At 33.1% G+C, this 18,459-nt stretch overlaps 2 protein-coding genes and 1 long non-coding RNA gene across 8 annotated transcripts; 1 reads left to right on the top strand and 2 right to left on the bottom strand.

The window, feature by feature from the left end:
* Positions 1-1,799: 1,799 nt before the first annotated feature.
* LOC126887723 (uncharacterized) lies at positions 1,800-4,495 on the bottom strand. 4 transcript variants are annotated; one of them, XR_007699166.1, is made up of 4 exons: positions 4,196-4,495; positions 3,130-3,287; positions 2,548-2,737; positions 1,800-1,980 (listed from the first exon to the last, which is right to left on the bottom strand). It is a non-coding gene; the product is annotated as an uncharacterized LOC126887723 (long non-coding RNA). The 4 variants fall into 4 exon arrangements; XR_007699167.1 differs by having other exon boundaries at positions 2,544-2,737; XR_007699168.1 differs by having other exon boundaries at positions 2,540-2,737.
* Positions 4,496-5,403: 908 nt separating this feature from the next.
* On the bottom strand, positions 5,404-9,840 carry LOC126888719 (uncharacterized). The gene is made up of 3 exons (XM_050657103.1): positions 9,387-9,840; positions 8,311-8,912; positions 5,404-5,517 (listed from the first exon to the last, which is right to left on the bottom strand). The coding sequence occupies exons 2-3, from the start codon at positions 8,860-8,862 to the stop codon at positions 5,404-5,406; spliced, it is 666 nt and encodes a 221-aa protein (XP_050513060.1). The 5' UTR covers positions 8,863-8,912; positions 9,387-9,840.
* A 2,275-nt stretch (positions 9,841-12,115) lies between these two features.
* Positions 12,116-18,184, top strand: LOC114327256 (probable deoxyhypusine synthase). 3 transcript variants are annotated; one of them, XM_050655416.1, is made up of 4 exons: positions 12,116-12,142; positions 16,243-16,651; positions 17,657-17,760; positions 17,952-18,184. In XM_050655416.1, exons 1-4 carry the CDS (start codon positions 12,131-12,133, stop codon positions 18,162-18,164), a joined length of 738 nt encoding a protein of 245 aa, XP_050511373.1. In that variant the 5' UTR covers positions 12,116-12,130; the 3' UTR covers positions 18,165-18,184. The 3 variants fall into 3 exon arrangements, with proteins under 3 accessions (XP_050511373.1, XP_028131601.2, XP_028131600.2); XM_028275800.2 differs by lacking the exon at positions 12,116-12,142 and adding an exon at positions 12,635-12,757; XM_028275799.2 differs by lacking the exon at positions 12,116-12,142 and adding an exon at positions 12,860-13,404.
* The last annotated feature ends 275 nt before the right edge of the window (positions 18,185-18,459 follow it).

Raw genomic sequence — 18,459 nt, forward strand, 5'->3', positions numbered from 1 at the left:
CTCATGATGAAAACAAGAAACTATGTCCTAAAATTGCGTTTTATTAATTAAAATAAACTATTTGACAAAACTCCGTTAATTACGAAACCATTTTCTACAACCGTGATATTCCATTACTTAAGATTACAATAATAGTAAATAAAATCGTTGTTGATATTATTTTGTGAAACATCATGCAGCTCGTAATTCCCAAACTCAACAATTCTTTTATAGTTTTATGACTATTTTGGCTGAGAATGATTGATTTGGAGTGAAGTGAAAATTCGGCTTCGTTACTCGGCGACGGCTCACCTGTGAATGTGCCCGCAGGCTTTGAGCCATAATCGGTCATTGCTGTCGATTTATGGGCAAAAACAGGACAGTTAGGAAGGGGCTAAAATTAGTAAAAGGTGTACAGAGTAAGACTGCAAAATAAATGATAATTTCTGTATTGAATATAGGATAATAACAAATATATACAACATCGAAATATAACTGTTCAGAGCATACAAATCACATATCCAAACAAATAACTTACTCACTAAATTAGCTTTGTTAAAGTAAATATAACTTAAAACTTCTTCTTTCTTGCACGTGCATTGGAAAAATCATCAACAACTGCACTGAAATCGAGTTTTGTTGTCAGTTCATGTTCTATGGCTAAAACAGCCAGGCTGACGAGTCGTTCTTGAGTCACTGTTGAACGCAGATAGTTTTTTACTCTTTTCAAGGTCGAAAACGATCTCTCAGCAGAACAGTTTGTAGCAGGAGTTGTCAAAAACATTTTCAAACCAATAGCCACGTTGGGAAACAAGTCCTGTAGATTTTTTTCTATCAAAAATCTGTACAAGTTTGATAGTGAAAAGTCTTTTTCGGCTTCTTTGTAGTTTCCTCGGATCAGAAGTCCTTTCAGATGGATGCACTCGCATATAAACTCTGACTCTTCAATGTCTTCAATATAGATTTTCTGCAAAGACGTCGCGTTAGCAGTAATTTCTTCGGTAGTTAGAGTCTTTAATTTTGTTAGAAATGAAAACTTTGCAACGAAGTCTGTGTACACAGAGATCCTTTTGTCTAACTGAAACTGAAGTGTTTCCACGATGATGTCATAACTTTGTTGAAGACAATTTCCCCTAATGTCATCATCCTCATCATAAGTTCTTTCTTCATCTTCTTCTGCCCTAATAACACAAAACATTCCATGAATGTTCCTAGAATGTACACACAGGACATTGAAAACATTCCTGGAATGTCCCCAAATGCACACGAATGTCCCTGGAAAGTACCAGGAAAGTGCTGTGTCAGCATTTTAAATATTCTTAGAATGTTCTGTTGGAACATTCCATGAATGTCTACGAATGTTCTTTGGACATTCACAGTCTATTTTTTAGACTGAATGTCTTGTTGGAACATTCCATGAATGTTCTTTGGACATTCACAGTATATTTTTAGACTGAATGTCTTGTTAGAACATTCCATGAATGTCTACGAACGTTCTTTGAACATTCACAGTATATTTTTTAGACATTCACTGAAATATATCGTCAGTAATGTGACAATACCTCCTATATGTTTTTTCATGAGGTTTGCAGGAGACGAAAAACATTTTTTAAGGTCACTTTCTGGTTTCGTACGTATTCTGACTTTTTTGTAGTAAATAGATAGTTGAATTTACTGCAAAACAAGTCAAAAAATATATGAAAACAGGAGGTGGCCGAAACAAGTTTTTAGTCTATCTTACAAATCTCTTGAAAAAAACAGATAGGAGGTACTGTCACATCACTGACGATATATGGCCATACCAAATAATACATCCTTGATAAATATAAACATTTTTATTGCAAAAAATCTTTACATACATTTTTTAATGTAATTTGCTGACATTCCTAAATATTATAAAAAAATGTGTCACATTTGCTTTGTAAACCTTTCTTTTGCTTTTCGTAGCCACATATTCCGTTTCCTTTCTGGTTTTTTGTAGACCACTTCTCTCAGCTGATTCTAAAAGAAAATAAAATAAAAGGTAATTTTTCTATCCTTTACAATTAACAATCAGAAGAAATATTATTTACAGGTAATAATATGCATAAATAATAATAATAAAAAAATAAATAAATAATATTTAAATAAATAATAAATAATATTTAATAAATAAAATAATAATAATGAACATTTTGTATTTTGACAACGACATCCGATGTGGAAGTAGAAACCTTAATAAAATTATTTTTTCAAGTAAATTGTGGCTTATTTCCCCATTAGAATAATTAATTACAAAAAAGCCACAAAGAAATAGATTTTTCACAAACAAATAAGTATTTAGTATTCATTATATTTATTGTTTTTATTATTTACTTTAATGTCCTACTGGTACATTATTTGACAAATAATGACATTTCGAAGTCTGTTAAGTACGATATAACGCCCTTGGGCATTAAATTTAAATAACGACTTAGATACTGTCAAGTTGACAAATATCAACCTAAGTAAAACTATGGTTACCACAATTACGTTACTACTGTTACTGGTAAATGTACTTATTTAAAAACTACATACATACATACATACATAATCGGTTGCCTCTTTTACCATATTAGGTGTCGAGGATTCCTCCTTTATATAATACTCTCTGCAAATTTACGCCACTTCTTCCTATCTGCTGCTAAAACTTTTGCTTCTTGCCACGATGTTCCTCTTTTCTTGAGTATTTCGTTTACACTAGTGTTCCAGCTTTTCCTTGGTCTGGTCTTGGTCTTTCCTTTAAAAACTAATCAATTCAAAATTCATTCAAATTTTTCGCATATAAAGAATAATTTAGTCGGGCATTAAACGTTGAAGGCACCACAGGTATTATAATAATAACGCTTTCGGTCAACGTATATCCCTATAATACCCTTGGTACCTTAATAACTGTAACATAAGATTATACCTTAATTCTTGTTTTCGATTTCTGATGTTTTTATTTATTTACATTGAATATTAATCTGTTTTGTTGTATAATCTACTTCGCAATAATTATGTGATATATTTGACTTAAAATGAATTCAAAAATTTTTTGTAGTTGGGCAACAATGTCAACTTAGATCTCCGATGTAGATAATGAATTACAACAGTATCTATATTGTACGGACTGTATTATTATGCATATACCTGTGTGACATAAGCTATTGGAACAGCACAGTCTCTCAAACGAACAGATGAAAGTGAAGTTCTGTCAATATCTTTTTCTAAAAAGTGTTTTGAACATACTCCTCTATTAACAAATCTGATCTATACTTCATGTCTTCTTCGCAGGATCTTCTGGAAAGCTAAAAATACAAAATATATGCATTACTAAGCATTATTAACAAATTTTAGTTTTAAATAAAAAATATGATTAATGAACTCACAAAATTATTATAAAACAGCTTAGAAATTGTTTATTAGTATAGTCGGTTCCCCAAACTCAGACACAACTGGCTAGTGATTTTAGTAGGTAATTTTTTTTGTTTTTGGCCAATTTTGCCAAAATTACAGTAATTAGTACTGAGACTGAGTTTAGCAAATCGACTATAATATTCTGTGTATTCATTAGTTGGTACTGCATATGTGTCGATACATATCAAAAATGCCTAAGTCACGAATAAACGTTTTTGAGATAATGAGGTTTTTCTGTGCGTATGATTTGAAACGTGCGTGTAACTTAGGTAGGAGTGATAAAATCGATCAACTTCTGCGCATAATTTCTTTAAGAAGCCGAGGACTTAGGTAGTATTGATATACACGAAAAGAATCGAAATTTCTTACTGAATTTAACAAATAAATAATATCTTAAATGAGCAATACTGGACTTGGGCGAGTTTGATATCTATCGACACATATTATAGTGTGTGGTCTACCATCCTATTTATAAACGCATACACTAGCAAAAACGCAAAAAGAATTATTTTAGTTTTATAAATCCTTTTGTTATTACCTATCTCTATTTACTATTTTAGTTAGGAATAAGCGAAGTTTGTGGCTTATTCACAATTATTATTAAAATAATAAATGGATATGACCAATTATTAACTTATAAAATAAAATAATAATTCTTCTGATTTATGCCTTTTATTCACTTTGTTATATCTACGTTACTTAAAAGATTTTTTATGAATAGTATTATTAGGGTATTAATAGTATTAATTTATTTTCTGAAATACAGGGCATGCTTTCGTTTACATATTTGCATACTAACCTTTTAATAGGGCTTTTCATTCAGTCATTTGTTTGGAGCTTCTGTCATAATTGAAACGTTATTCCTGCAGATTTTTTTATCTACATTTGTTTCTGCTACTCCAACTGCGTTAAAAACAGGACACCATTTTATGCACTATGTTAATAATACTATTAAAGCTATTATAAAAGTATCCGAATTAAAAAAATATTCTTAAAAAGCACAAATAATACAAACAACTAAAAACAATCCACGGCAAGGCAAGGTCGCCAAGATGAAGATGCCAAGATGGCCGAAGCGAGGTCGTTGGTTGGTCGTTTTTAGTCACGTGATGCCCTCTCAAGCGCCATGCACAAAAATATATGCACGGCGAATTTGAAAATGAACGCAAAAGAAATAAATATAAATGCCTCTCTTGGGTTTTGCATAAGTTATAAGTATTTTTTTTATTAACAAAATCGCATTCCAAATTGAATATTCGCGAACAATAATTTTTATTACATTTGTATGTTTATAATCTTGGGAAACTCTTTAAATTTGACATATTATTGCACTGTAGGCCTAAAATGTCACTTAGTTTGTCTGGTATGTTATAAGTAATGTTGTATCTCTTACACGTATGTATTATTTCGCAACTTAAAATATAGGAACATTGGTAGTATGTTCACAGAATGTCTTATGGTAACATTCCAGGAATAATTTAAACAGATGTTCACCGAATGTTCCCTAAATGTCCAGGACATTCAAATATTGATAGAACTTTGGTAGTACATTCCTGGAATGTTGTGTGTTGTTAGGGTGAAGATTCATCAAAGAACCTCTTTCTTTTCGCCTTTCTTTTTGGGCGATCAAAATCTTGCTGCACCTGCGGCTGCGTCTCTTGTGGAAGTTCTGGCTCATCGTTCTGTCTCATTTCACCTTGCGCAATTTGCAGTTTTTTTTCGCCCTCTTTCTTATAGTGGGTAAACATGTCTTTCATGTTCATCACATACTCTGTGAGTGAGTTGTACAGGATTACAACGCTGTCCACGGTCATATTTTCAGCCTGGATCTTTTCACTGACTGAATTAAATTTTTGAAGTACATCTCCCCAAAGGGCTGCCATGAAACATGTTTCTAGAGACATTAGTTTTCGCAACAACCCTTTGGCTTTGGATTGTGTCTGTTTGTTTTCATGATTGCTTGAAGTCATGTCTATCAGCGTCTTGACCATGGGTTTGTAGTCTTTATTAAGGCTTTTGCAAGCTTCTTCCCTTGCAGACCATCTTGTAACACTGAGAGACTTCAACGACGTGTTCTTGTCCTTTCCTGTGGCCGTGAAATTTGACAGAAGAAGATTCCACCTGTGCGTAGAAGACGAGAAAAAATTGTACAATCCTTGCAAGAGATCAAAGAAATGTTTTGCAAGAGAACAGCATTCTGCTGCGCTTGATCCCACTAAATTTAGTGAATGCGCTGAACAAGCCCACATAACAATGATGTTCGCATCATGTTCTAAGCATATACTACCAACATTCGTCAGAGTATATTCTTTTTAGTATATGCGTAGTACAAGCATAGCATGTACCTTAAAAAACATTCTAAATTTCATGTTCTTTGCACATACTTTAAAGTATATTCTCGTACCGAATATACTGAGTACATTCGTGTACGTAGTTAACTCGGAATATTCGTAAAAGTTTATTCTTAGAATGTACCTTTACCGAATATTCTTAGCACATACTTATAAGTACATTCTTAACACATACTTATAAGTAGATACTATTCTCAGAATATACTTTTACCGAATATTCTTAGCACATACTTATAAGTACATACTTAACACATACTTATAAGTAGATACTTTTAAAATATCTTAAAAATAATATATATGTATGTATAGGAAGAATAATGTTAGCCTATAGATTATCAACTTCGTTAAGAATAATTAATGAAATTTAAAAATTTATGTATGTAGGTACTATTAATTAAACTACCGAATTCATTATTTAAAATTGTTTTAATTGTATGGTAAAAATGTTTAAGAATTAATTGTATTAACGAAAAAGGAGAAATTGTCGTTTCGCTTTCATAACTGAAATGCATTTACTATTTTGATTAAGTTTATTGAGTATTCTTATGAAGAATTTTATTTTTACATGGAATTGACATTCAGGTAAGCTGTGTGGCTGAGCCAAAACCCACAACCGGCACAAACAAAGCGGAAACGACCGCTGCATACCTGCATAGGGGTTAGCGGGTAGGGGGTTGGGAACAAAGGAAAAATACAAAATATGAAAATAGTTACTGAATAGGCATTTGGCATTTGTGTCTACACTTAACACTAACAATGTCTATGCTGTGTTGTGAGGAAGACCAAGTATTTCAACCAGGAATAGGAACATGCATAATTAAACGTTTTATTTTGTTTGCTGTCAACTTACAAATAAAAAATTCATTTTGGTACTTCAATATTACTTAAATAGTAAGTATGTATATAGGTACATATAAGCAACATATAAATTTTAGTTATTTACATACATATGTTACATAATATTTATTTGGGTACGATAGGTATATGAATATGAATATATAAATTTATATATTCAGCATTTTTATTTTTATATGCACATAATAACTAAATATATATACCTACTTACCTATATAATATTGATATAACTAACTAAAATTTATATAATATTTTATATTTACTTTTTAAGTAATATTGTAGAATGTACTAACTACATTCTCATATGTAATATGTAAATTTAGTAGAAAGTAGAACCTAGGATGAGATTCGGTGATGCTGAAAACATGCTTCTGAGCAATATAGCACTTCCTTGTAATATTCTTCCCATATACTAAAAAGTACATTCTTCCTATATACTAAAAGATGTGAGGTAGTACATTCTAAGTATATAAATAGAAGGTTTATAGCACCTTCTTAGAATATCCTAAAAAGTATATTCTTGGTATATACTGAGAAGAAGTGCGGTAGTACATTCTAAGTATATACATAGAACGTTTAAGTACTGTAATGTAGTATATACTCAGTATGTGCTCTGCACATTCGCAATGGTAATTACGCATATTCTTAGTATATACTTTTTCTGAAAAGTATGTTCTATGAATCTACTAAGAACATGAAATTGTTATGTGGGAGGCACATAAAATATCAAGGGATTCTTTTCTTTAAGTCTTGCCTGCAACCCCGAGTACATTCCTGACATATTTGACGCGTTGTCATAGGACTGTCCCCTACAGTTTTGTATGTCCAATCCTTTCGACTGTAGGAAAGAAAGCACTGAGTTCACTAGTTCTTCACCTGTATGACCTTGATTTTTCATAAATTCAACAAAATGTTCTTCAGGGATTCCCAATTCATTCACATACCTTAATATGAAAGACAATTGATCAATGTGTGTTACATCAGGGGTGGAATCTACTATTATAGAATAGTACTTGCTTTTCTTAGCATCATTCAAAATTGTATCAATAACGGTTTTTGCCATTATTTCGATGAGTTCTTCACAAATGGTTGATGATAGGTATGACTGTTTGCCTTTACCCGCTTTCCCATATTTTTCAATGTGTGCTTTCAAAAATGGATCAAATTCGGCAATCAGCTCCAAGCACATCATATAGTTGCCATTTGAAAAAGAACCAAATTTTTCGTCAGTCCCCCTAAAGGCAAGACCACGCGAGGCAAGTTTTTTTATTACGGCCACCACTCTCTGGAGAACTGCCTTCCAATACCTTATTTCTTCTTCCACTTGGTTTTGTAGAAGCTTATCGATCCTCCCGGCTGCTTCTGCTCTTTGTTTGTATACTATTACACTATTGTAGTGAACGTGCGAGTTTTCATGCTCTTTTATTCTCGCTGATGCATGTTTCCAATCACTGAACCCATTTTCAGTAAACTGAGTAGAGGTCGAACTAAACAATTTGCATGGACCACAGAACAAAGAGCCTAAACTTGGTGAGTAAATCAAGAAATCTCTATTTACAATTTCGCCATTTGCAAGTTTTCTGTCGAATAGCCATTTAGCCAACACTCTTTTCCTGTCTGGATATTGCCTTTCAGATTTTTTAAAATCGCAATCTTTATTTTGATTCCATCCATTTTTAACAAAATATTCCCGCGTCTCTTCATTCACTATCCATAAAGCAGGATCATAATTTGGTTTCAAATGGACAGAAGAGTCAGGTTCAGAGACTGTTAATTGATCTTCAATCTCGTCAACAACAAAAGTTAATTCGGATATAGCTGGTTTGATCTTGTCAGTATCAACACATGACGAAGCTGAAGGTGCTGATGCTGAAGGGGTTGAGGGTGAAGCTGAAGGGGTTGATGCTGAAGCTGAAGGGGTTGATGTTGAAACCGGAGGGGCTGATGCTGAAGCTAAAGGGGTTGATGTTGAAGCTGAAGGGGCTGATGCTGAAGCTGGAGGGGTTGATGTTAAAGCTGAAGGCACTGATGCTGAAGCTGTTGAAGCTGAAGGCGTTAATATGGAACATACTTCTAGTTCTACTTCACAAAATTCTTTGACACTTTCTAAAAGCACTGGTTCTGGTGGCACTGGTAGGTTACTTCTTGTAAAAAATGTATCAAGCTTCGCAGTTTTATTTACAACTTCTGTCAATTTTTTTTTCTTCTCTTCGGCTACTTTTTTGTATTGCCACCCACTGAGCCGTTTGCGTCCATCCATTTGTACAGCTGCTTGTTATAGCATCAATGACATCGGAAGTAAAGGTCTGACTGTAAAAAAAAGAATATCTGTATAATTCAAAACTGTAGTACGATACGACAGGAAAAATGAAGCGAAAAAATGAGGGAAGCGAATTTCCTTCCATTACTTATTCAACTCATTGTGAAACCTATACGTATGGCAACATGCCGAATTACATTTTTCCTTATAGAGAACGGAATTAGCTAGAAAATCGAAATTTGCCTTAACATTTTCAGAAAAATATGCTCTACACGAATTTAAAACATAAAGAAGAATTTTTCCCATACGGGCCCCAAAAACCAAAATTTTGGGGTAAAACCCCCCCAAAAAGGGGGTAAATGTTATGGGATTCTTTTGGCTAAATAACTTAGCCGAGATATTGCAAAAAGGAAAGTGTGTGCGTGTGCCGAATTTGAAGAAAATCGGTCAAAAATTGCGACCGCTAGAGCGCGGTCTATATTAACTTACATTACCATTACTATAAACAAATAAATATTTCTTACCTCACAAGTTACAATTTCAAAATGTTACTCCGCTCAAAACAAATTACAAAAACGTTAAACCTAAACAGTTAGACAGACTGCAGTACGTGGAGTTGAGACCAGACAACCGAATGACAATGGCGCGTGGCGGTGATGGAGTTGGTGGGGGGAGGGAAGCGGCAAGGCGACAAGACGCCTGCCATCAGCCAATGCTAGCAACTACTACGATCCCACAACTAAATTTCCCGTGCGTAGCGTACGATACAGACTGCCGCCTCGCCCCTTCGACTCACTTGGATAGAGTGGCGTAGCGTAGTGTACTGCGACACATTACACCGCGCAGAGTGTCGCGTTATAAATAAATAATAAACAATAAAATAGTTTTTTAATATTTAATGCTCAGGTTCACTGGTCTTGATAATCGATAATAAAGCTTTATAATCAATCAAAAATAATTACACTTTTTTTTTCTCAAATCCGCCGCCCCAAAATTTTGCCGCCCTGGGCCGCGGCCCAGTTGGCCCGTGCCTTAATCCGGCCCTGCCTACATGCCTGCCTTACCGTGTGGGGTGGGTATGTAGGTAATCAATAATTATTAAGAAAAAAGAAAAACCCTTGAATGAGAAAAGTGTGACCCTTGTCCTTATCACAAAATTTTTATTAAGATTAATTTAGCAAAAATTCACTTTGAAAATAAAATGTTTATTATATCTATTCTTAACAAAAAGGTCGGTCAGACTTAGACAACCTTAACTTAGATTACTAATTAGATAGTTTAGATAAGATATATTATGTTTATGTATGTACTATTTACTTTGTTTCTGGCCGCATGGTCTAATCCTAAAGCCAATAAAAAAAAGAGCACCAGAATAGTACGCTAAGTACCGAAAATGAAACATTGACTTTGTTGAGACAAACAAAAGACCAATACTGGGAAACCTTTTCCAAAAGGATAGAGAACGACTTCCATGGTCTACAGAAACAGATGTGGAGGTGGATCCGATCACAAGGAAAGAAATTAATAGACTAGTTGACACAAATCAAATACTTAGGAAGGAAGTCGAGTATCCCACTGAACTGTACAAGGTAGAAGACGAAAAATTGTTGAACACTCGTACAATCAGCCCTCCAGAAAATAAAGAATACAAAAAGCTACGGACATGACGGAATACCAAATGATTGCTAAAATATGGAAGAGAGAATCTAATACAAAAATTGACACAATTCAGAAAATCCTCTTCTCATATAGAATCCCAAGTAAACAGCGAACTAGCACCACAATACTCATGTTTAAAAAGGGAGATACTCATCTTCCCTTGAACTATAGAGGAATAAAATTACTACGCACAACGCTAAAACTTATGACAAAGTTTATAAACAATATTAATGGCCTTATACTAGCGAGTACCTACTTGTACTTACAACAATGCATAATCAAGGAGAACATTGTGCAGATCTTGCACAGATGCACAAATAGGTTTGTACATAATATACAGCAAATACCGATTATGATGATGAAGTTCTCAAACAACTTGAGAATCCCCTCCCCTTTAATAGGTACGCAATAAACGATTGGTGCCTATTGAGTAACTTTACATACATACTTGTGTAAATACTTACATACCTAAATGTTGTCTAAGCATAAATAATATATCTCTGACTTCCGGTTTTACAGTTGCAACCGAAAGTACTGTTTTAAAGTCTCCCAAATAGTATAAGCGATATATTATTCGACGCGCCTTAGCAAGACGATCACAAAATATACGGTATGGTGCAAATGAAAGGAATACATTCGATATTTCGTAAATCAGCGATTTTAGAGAAATATCCCGAAACAGGTCGATTTTTATTTTTAAATTATAATATTTTGGCATATATGTCATACTAGTGACGTCATCCATCTGGGTGTGATGACGTAATCGATGATTTTTTTTAAATGAGAATAGGAGTCGTGTGCTAGCTCATTTGAAAGGTCATCATTTCTCTATTTAGTAATATAAACATTTATATAATTATTTGTACAGGGTGTCCAAAAATTTTTTTTAATTAAATTATTTGACAAAAAAAGAAGAATGTGTGTAATTTATTAAATTCAAAATACATTTTACTGTTGCCCAAAACAAATACATTTTACTGTTGTTTATTTCACAAATAAACATTGCTTTTCGATTAAATTCAATGTTCATGCCAGCTCCCGCCAACCACTTGCATCTTGGAAGTTTGAACATTTAATTTAAAGGAAAAGCAATGTTTGTTTGTGATATAAACATTTTTTTCTGATTTCTGACAGCAATAAAATGTATTTTGACTCAAACAAATTACATAAATTCTTCTTTTTTTTTGTCAAAAAATTTAATTTGAAAAATTTTTTTGGACACCATGTAATTATTTATAATTATGTAAATGTTTACATTACTGAATAGAGAATATTGAATATACTTTCAAATGAGCTATCACACGATCCCTTTTTTCATTTAAAAATCATTGATTACGTCATCACGCCCAGATGGATGACGTCACTAGTATGACATATATGCCAAAATGTCATAATTTAAAAATAAAAATGGACCTGTTCGGGATTTTTTCTTAAAGTCGCAGGTTTACGAAATAACGAATTTATTGCTTTCATTTGCACCATACTGTATACTTTTGGAATCATGCCGTCTGTCTGTCTGTCCGCGAGTATAATTTCTACACGTTATTAGAATGTTAAAACTAATAGAATGTCAAATGAGGTGCCCAGTGAGAGCTTATAATGACTAAGGATGGTATTAAAGGTGAGAAATTTAACCTCGATTTCCGGTTACAGAGTTGCAACCGGAAGTACCTAGTGTTTTAAAGTCGTAGAAATGGTACAAGCGTTATATTTATCGACGCGCATTAGCAAGACGAGAATATATAAATATAAATTTCTGGTTTTTCTATTACTTCCGGTTAAAATAAAGGTGTAATCGGAAGTGCCACATTATAGTCGCAGAAATAGTAGCTACATACGTGATATATCAATTTATCAATCATCGCGCAATGAAAAGCCGAGCTCGAATATTTAGTTCCGGTTTTGATGTCATATTCCGTTTAAAAAATTTATGACAGGAAGTTTGGCAAAAATGACTCAAAATTAATGAAATCAACGCAAAGGTACACGAAGATTTCAAATATCGACTTCCGGTTCTACTTTAGAGGTCGCAGATTGGGTGAAAACCTAATAGAACTTGGTAAAGAGAAAAATCTCAAAATGTACTCACGCTTATTTCTATTTCACTGTATATTTTGCCTGTCGAGCTAATAAATAAATATATTTTCGTTTTTATTTTTAAAAATCATCAGCTTTTAGCCCTGGACCTCATGTGAATCAAAATTAATCGCGTAAAAAAATGTTAAATTTGATACCGGTATGTATTGGATTTGAATTCTTTTAAATATATGGCATTCTTCCAGCATTGGTGTATTTATAATTTTTTAGCAGGAACAAATTCCTTTCAATGTGGAATGTGGGTGTATCAACTTCAATAATATTTTATTGCTCTAGTGCTATTATTACCAAAAATCTAGACATTAAGAGTTCTTGAAGTGGAAGAAAAGAAGAATAACATTAGAAAACATTCGGTAACCTCACTTTTGAGGTGTGTCAATAAATTAGTGTAGTTGTTTTTTTAAATAATTAAATTAATTTATAAGAAAAATGGCAAATTCGTTAATGCTAGAACTGAATGAAGCTGTTTTAAAAAAGACAACAAATCTTTCCTTTTTGAATGACAGGGTGTCTGGATATAACTGGAATGAAGGATTACATTATGATAAACTTCTGCAAAGTTACCTAAAAAGTGGATTTCAAGCTACAAATTTTGGTCTAGCTGTTGAAGAAGTTAATAAAATGTTGGAGTGTAGAAAGCAGCCAATTCCCGAAGAAAAGTTTGTGGATAATGACGATGAATTTACAGTTGTTAAGAATAGTTGTACAATATTTTTAGGATATACTTCTAATTTAATATCTAGTGGATTAAGAGAAACTATTAAGTTTTTAGTTAAGCAAAAAATGGTAAGAATAATTCATTTCCAAGGTTCCATTGGTAACATCACAGTTCTGAACAAAGCTTTCCATGTTTTTGTTACTTTTGTGTAAGATTGGATACATTATGGTTTATTTCACATACACATAATACCTAGACTACCCGCAACAATCTAAAACTGTTCCCCCCCCCCCCAGAGTGACAGAGAAAAGTGTTTATAAACAGTGTTTGTATTTCTTTCTAATCGGCAGCGTTTATCGACCACATGACTTTCCTACTGCCGGCAATTTTCCTTTTCCTTTTTATGATATTCGTTGCTTTGTGGAGTGTTCTTGTAATTCTGTTGGGTTGCATCCCCATCAGATGCCCAAAACCAATTCATTTGTCTCTGCCATTTTATTCATTATTGATTTTGGATTGCCAATTCTCCATCTCCAATAGTCTTGTTGCTTAATCTTAATTTATATATTTTTATCCTTGTCTCTCGTGTCTCCGACTCCCCTGAGGGGCATAAGGAGTTTCGAGAAAGAAGAAGTCTCTCGTGTAAGTTCTCTTTTCCCAGTACCTATTGGGGCTAACACATAGTATAACTTGTTTGCTTTCCTTACTCTATTTTTTATTTCCCAGTCTATTTTTCTGTCACTAGTAATTATACTTCCCAGGTGTTCGTAAGTTGTAACAATTTCCAATACTGAGTTTTTACATTTTATCTTTATTTCATTAGCTTCCTTATCTTCTTTGTTGCTGATTATCATAGGTTTGTTCCAACTCAATACAAAACCGCCCTTGAATCGTTACGTGCATGCACAATAACGAATAAATATGCACAGTAACACATTTCTCATTACTGCGCATACTTGTAACTGTTCAAGAACGGTTTTGTATCGAGTTGGAACAAACCTATTATCTTACTGTTTTCCTCGATTTTTTTATTTTTATCTTTTCTAGTTGTTCCACACGTATATCCATTGGTTTCTGCATTTTGTTCTCGGAATCCGCTATTAGTACTATGTGATCTGCATACATTAAAAACTGTATTGTTACTGGCTGTAATTTATTCCTCTTCTACGGCACTACAGCTCAAATTGAGCCTTGGCCTCCTTTATTTTTTGCCTCCACCCTTGCTTGTATGTGGCTGCTCTTCTCCTGTATGGATTCCTAAAAGAGCTTGTGCGTCGCTTCTTACTGTGTCTTCCGAGCGCTTTCTTGGCTTTCCAACCTGTCTTTTTCCCTGCATTCTAGCATTCAGTGCTCTTTTTGGTAGCCTATCCTCTCCCATTCTTATCACATGTTCGGCCCATCGCAATCTTTGTATTCTAATGAAGTCTGACAGGGCTATAATTTATGGTATCCTATTATTGGTTGTAGTTGATTGGTTCTTACTCTAGTATTTCTTATCAAGTAGTTCATTACTGTTATTATGAATAGCAAAGGGCTGAGACTATCTCCTTGTTCGATACCTCTTTTCCGATTTTTCCCCTATTATTTTTTACCTTTTTGTAAGTACTATCTATAATTTTTATCTATGTATTTGGTATATTGGTTTTCCTCAAGTATTTCCCAATAATTTTTCTTTCTATCATGTCAATTGCTGCTCTTAAGTCTATGAATGTTAAGACTAGTTTTTCCCTCTTATCTATGCTTCTCTCCATTACGTTATTAATGATATATTTTGTCATTTGTCTGTCTTCCTACTCTAAATGCTGCTTGTTCTTATCTCAATTCCATTTCTACTTCTTGTCTTAGTTTCTTCTCTATTATTTTCGAATATATTTTAAAGCATACCAATGACAGATATATAGCTCTATAGTTATCGCAGTTTACATTGTTCTCCTTTTTTGAATATTGACATGTTCTGCCAGTCTTTAGGGATTTATTGTTTTTCCCACCCCTCTTTATATATTTTCCATAGCCAGTCTATTCCTTCTTCTCCCATGTTATTTAACCATTTTTGATTCAGTTTCAGCATCTCCACATACCTTATCTATTTTTATATTTGATAATCCTTCTATTACTTCTTCTCTACTTCGCTCTAGCTCTAAATTTTCTTCTCCTTCATGTATTACATTGTCTTCCTTTATTTCTTCAGTATCAATTTTTTTCTTGTTTAATTCGATAATAATTCAAAAATGAGTTTACAACAGTTTTTGTTGGGAAGGTTGATTTGATAGTTACAGCAAATGGATATTCAATCAGTTTCCTCAATTTAGTTAAATAATAATTTGATAGATTTTGGGCCGGTTGTTCGAACGCTAATCAACAATGATCATTATCAAATATTTAATTACTGTCACCAACTGTCAATGTCAACTTTGTTTGGGTTGCTGAAAACATAATTGATTACAATTATAAAATTACTTAATCAATTATGTTAATAATTGTTATGTTAATTGATTAACTAATCTCATAATTATAATCAATTATGTTTTCAGCAACCCAATAAAAGTTGACATTGAGGGCCGGTTGTTCGAACGCTAATCAACAATGATCATTATCAAATAATTAATTACTGTCAATGTCAACTTTAAAAACATAATTAATTACAATTCTGAGACTATAATCAATTAATATAACAATAATTATTAACATAATTAATAATAAATCTCAAAATTGTATAAAATTATGTTTTCAGCAACCCAAACAAAGTTGACGTTGACAGTTTTGGTGACAGTAATTGAATATTTGATAATGATCATTGTTGATTAGCGTTCGAACAACCGGCCCTGAGAGTAGTTGGTGACAGTAATTAAATATTTGATAGTGATCATTGTTGATTAGTGTTCGAACAACCGGCCCTTTATCTTATATATTAGATTATAATGTGATACCAGTTATTTCTGATCTGACTTTAGTTTATGCTATTTTAGGTAGACTGTATAGTGACCACTGCTGGTGGTGTTGAAGAAGATCTCATTAAGTGTCTCGCTCCTACTTTTGTAGGCGACTTTCATTTAGATGGCAAAACTCTAAGAGAATGCGGCATTAACAGGATTGGGAACTTATTAGTGCCAAATGACAATTATTGTAGTTTTGAAAATTGGATTTTACCAATTTTAGATGAGTTGTTGAAAGAACAGAAGGATGGTGTGCTGTGGACTCCCAGTAAAATTATAGAAAGGCTAGGAAAAGAAATTAATCATGAAGATAGTGTTTATTATTGGGCAGCCAAGAATAAGATTCCCGTGTTTTGCCCTGCATTGACTGATGGTAGTCTTGGTGATATGATGTTCATGCATTCTTTCAAAAACCCCGGGCTTGTAGTGGATATTATTGCAGGTAACTATAAAGTAGATCTTATATTTTCTTCTTTATTTCAGTATATTGTGCTAACAATTTCATAAGTGTGGTTTTCCCATTCTTTTTCTATCTTAGGCATGCAATATTTTCCATAGTCGACCCATACTTCTAACGAATGGTGATTTGTTTCTTGCTATGTTGACTACCCTATAGTCTCTCTTCCTATTCAGTATCCACTCACCTGTCTTTTCCACTGTTCTGATTTTATCACTTCATTTTCAATCCCTCAGTGCGTTTCCCATGATTCTTCTTAGTATTCACATTTCTGTTGTATCTAGCATCCGTTGTGTTTTGGATGTATCAGATCTTATTTCTGCTGTGTATTTCATTATTGGTGTTATAGCTGGTTTATAGATTCTTGTCTTAGTATTATTTAGACATTCTGCTGCTGTATTGTCTTTCTGTATTTGTTTTTTTACCTCTGCTTCTACATCACCATAACTGGATAGTGTATTCATTCTTCTATAATTTCTTTGCTTATGACTATTGTTTTTGTCTGGGCTGTGATGACCATGTTTAGTTTTCTTTACTATTATGTTGAACTTATGGACCATTCTTTGTAAGTTTTCCTCATTTCCTGCTGTCAGTATGGTATCACCTGTATAGCAGAGGATCGTAATTCCTTGATTTCCCATTTTATAACTTTTACCTCTCTTCGCCATTGTGAGATTAAAGAGTTCCTTGCCTTATACCTATGCTGTGTCTATTTTTTTTCTGTCAGTTGTTCGTCTAGTCTGGCCTGGTATAATATCCCATAATATCTAATGGGATTTGTCTGTACAGTTTTCCTCATTTTCGTATTATTTACTACAGAATTATTAATAAAAGAGGCTTTCAAGTGTGATTGAATATGATGGGATTTATAATATTAATGTAGGTATGGGCTCAGCATATTGTGCTTATGTTATTTTCTTTATTTTTTGTTCTTTTTTCACAACACATTTTAGTTCTTTCTTACGATTTAATTTTAATTTTACTTTCCAGATTTAAGAAGACTAAATCTAATGGCCATGAAATCTGTACATACAGGAATGATCATTTTAGGAGGTGGCCTTATTAAACATCACATCTGTAACGCAAATTTAATGGTATGTGTATTAATAATTATCTAGTTTTTTGTGATCAATTAAAATTTTTTAAAATTTTAATATGTTCTATGTGCGCCTTTTGTTTTATATAAAAATAAGTAATATTTTAGAAAAAAATCTTGTAAAAACTTAGTGTGTAAAGTCACTTTTTCATTGTAATAATTAACTATTGTACTTAAATATTATTTCAGAGAAATGGAGCAGATTACTCCGTCTTTGTGAATACTTCTTCAGAATTTGACGGTAGTGATGCAGGAGCCAGACCAGATGAAGCTAAGTCTTGGGGAAAAATTAGAAAAGATGCACATCCAGTTAAGGTTTATGCAGATGCAACCTTGGTTTTTCCTTTATTAGTTGCACAGACATTTGCCAAAGAATGTTTTGGACCAAGTACCAGCCACTAAATAAATTCTTCTTTTTCAAAGGTTTTTTATTTTTATATCTCCTACGTAATTTTTTTTTTCTTCGAAATGGTGATACAGGGGTTCATTTCGTTTTTTCCTTATAATGTGTATCAAGATTTTGTAAGCTACTTCTAACAAAGCAATGCCTCTACAGTTTTCACATCTCATTTTATCACCTTTTTGTGTTTTTGGCATATCCTTGCTATGGCCCACTTTCCTGGCATTTTTCCTTTTCCCATATCCCTTTTTATCAGTTTATGTATCTCATTATGTAGCCTTTTCCGGTCTACTTTGA

The sequence above is a fragment of the Diabrotica virgifera genome, chromosome 7 (genome assembly GCF_917563875.1).
Source record: "Diabrotica virgifera virgifera chromosome 7, PGI_DIABVI_V3a".
Classification (NCBI taxonomy): Eukaryota; Metazoa; Arthropoda; class Insecta; order Coleoptera; family Chrysomelidae; genus Diabrotica; species Diabrotica virgifera.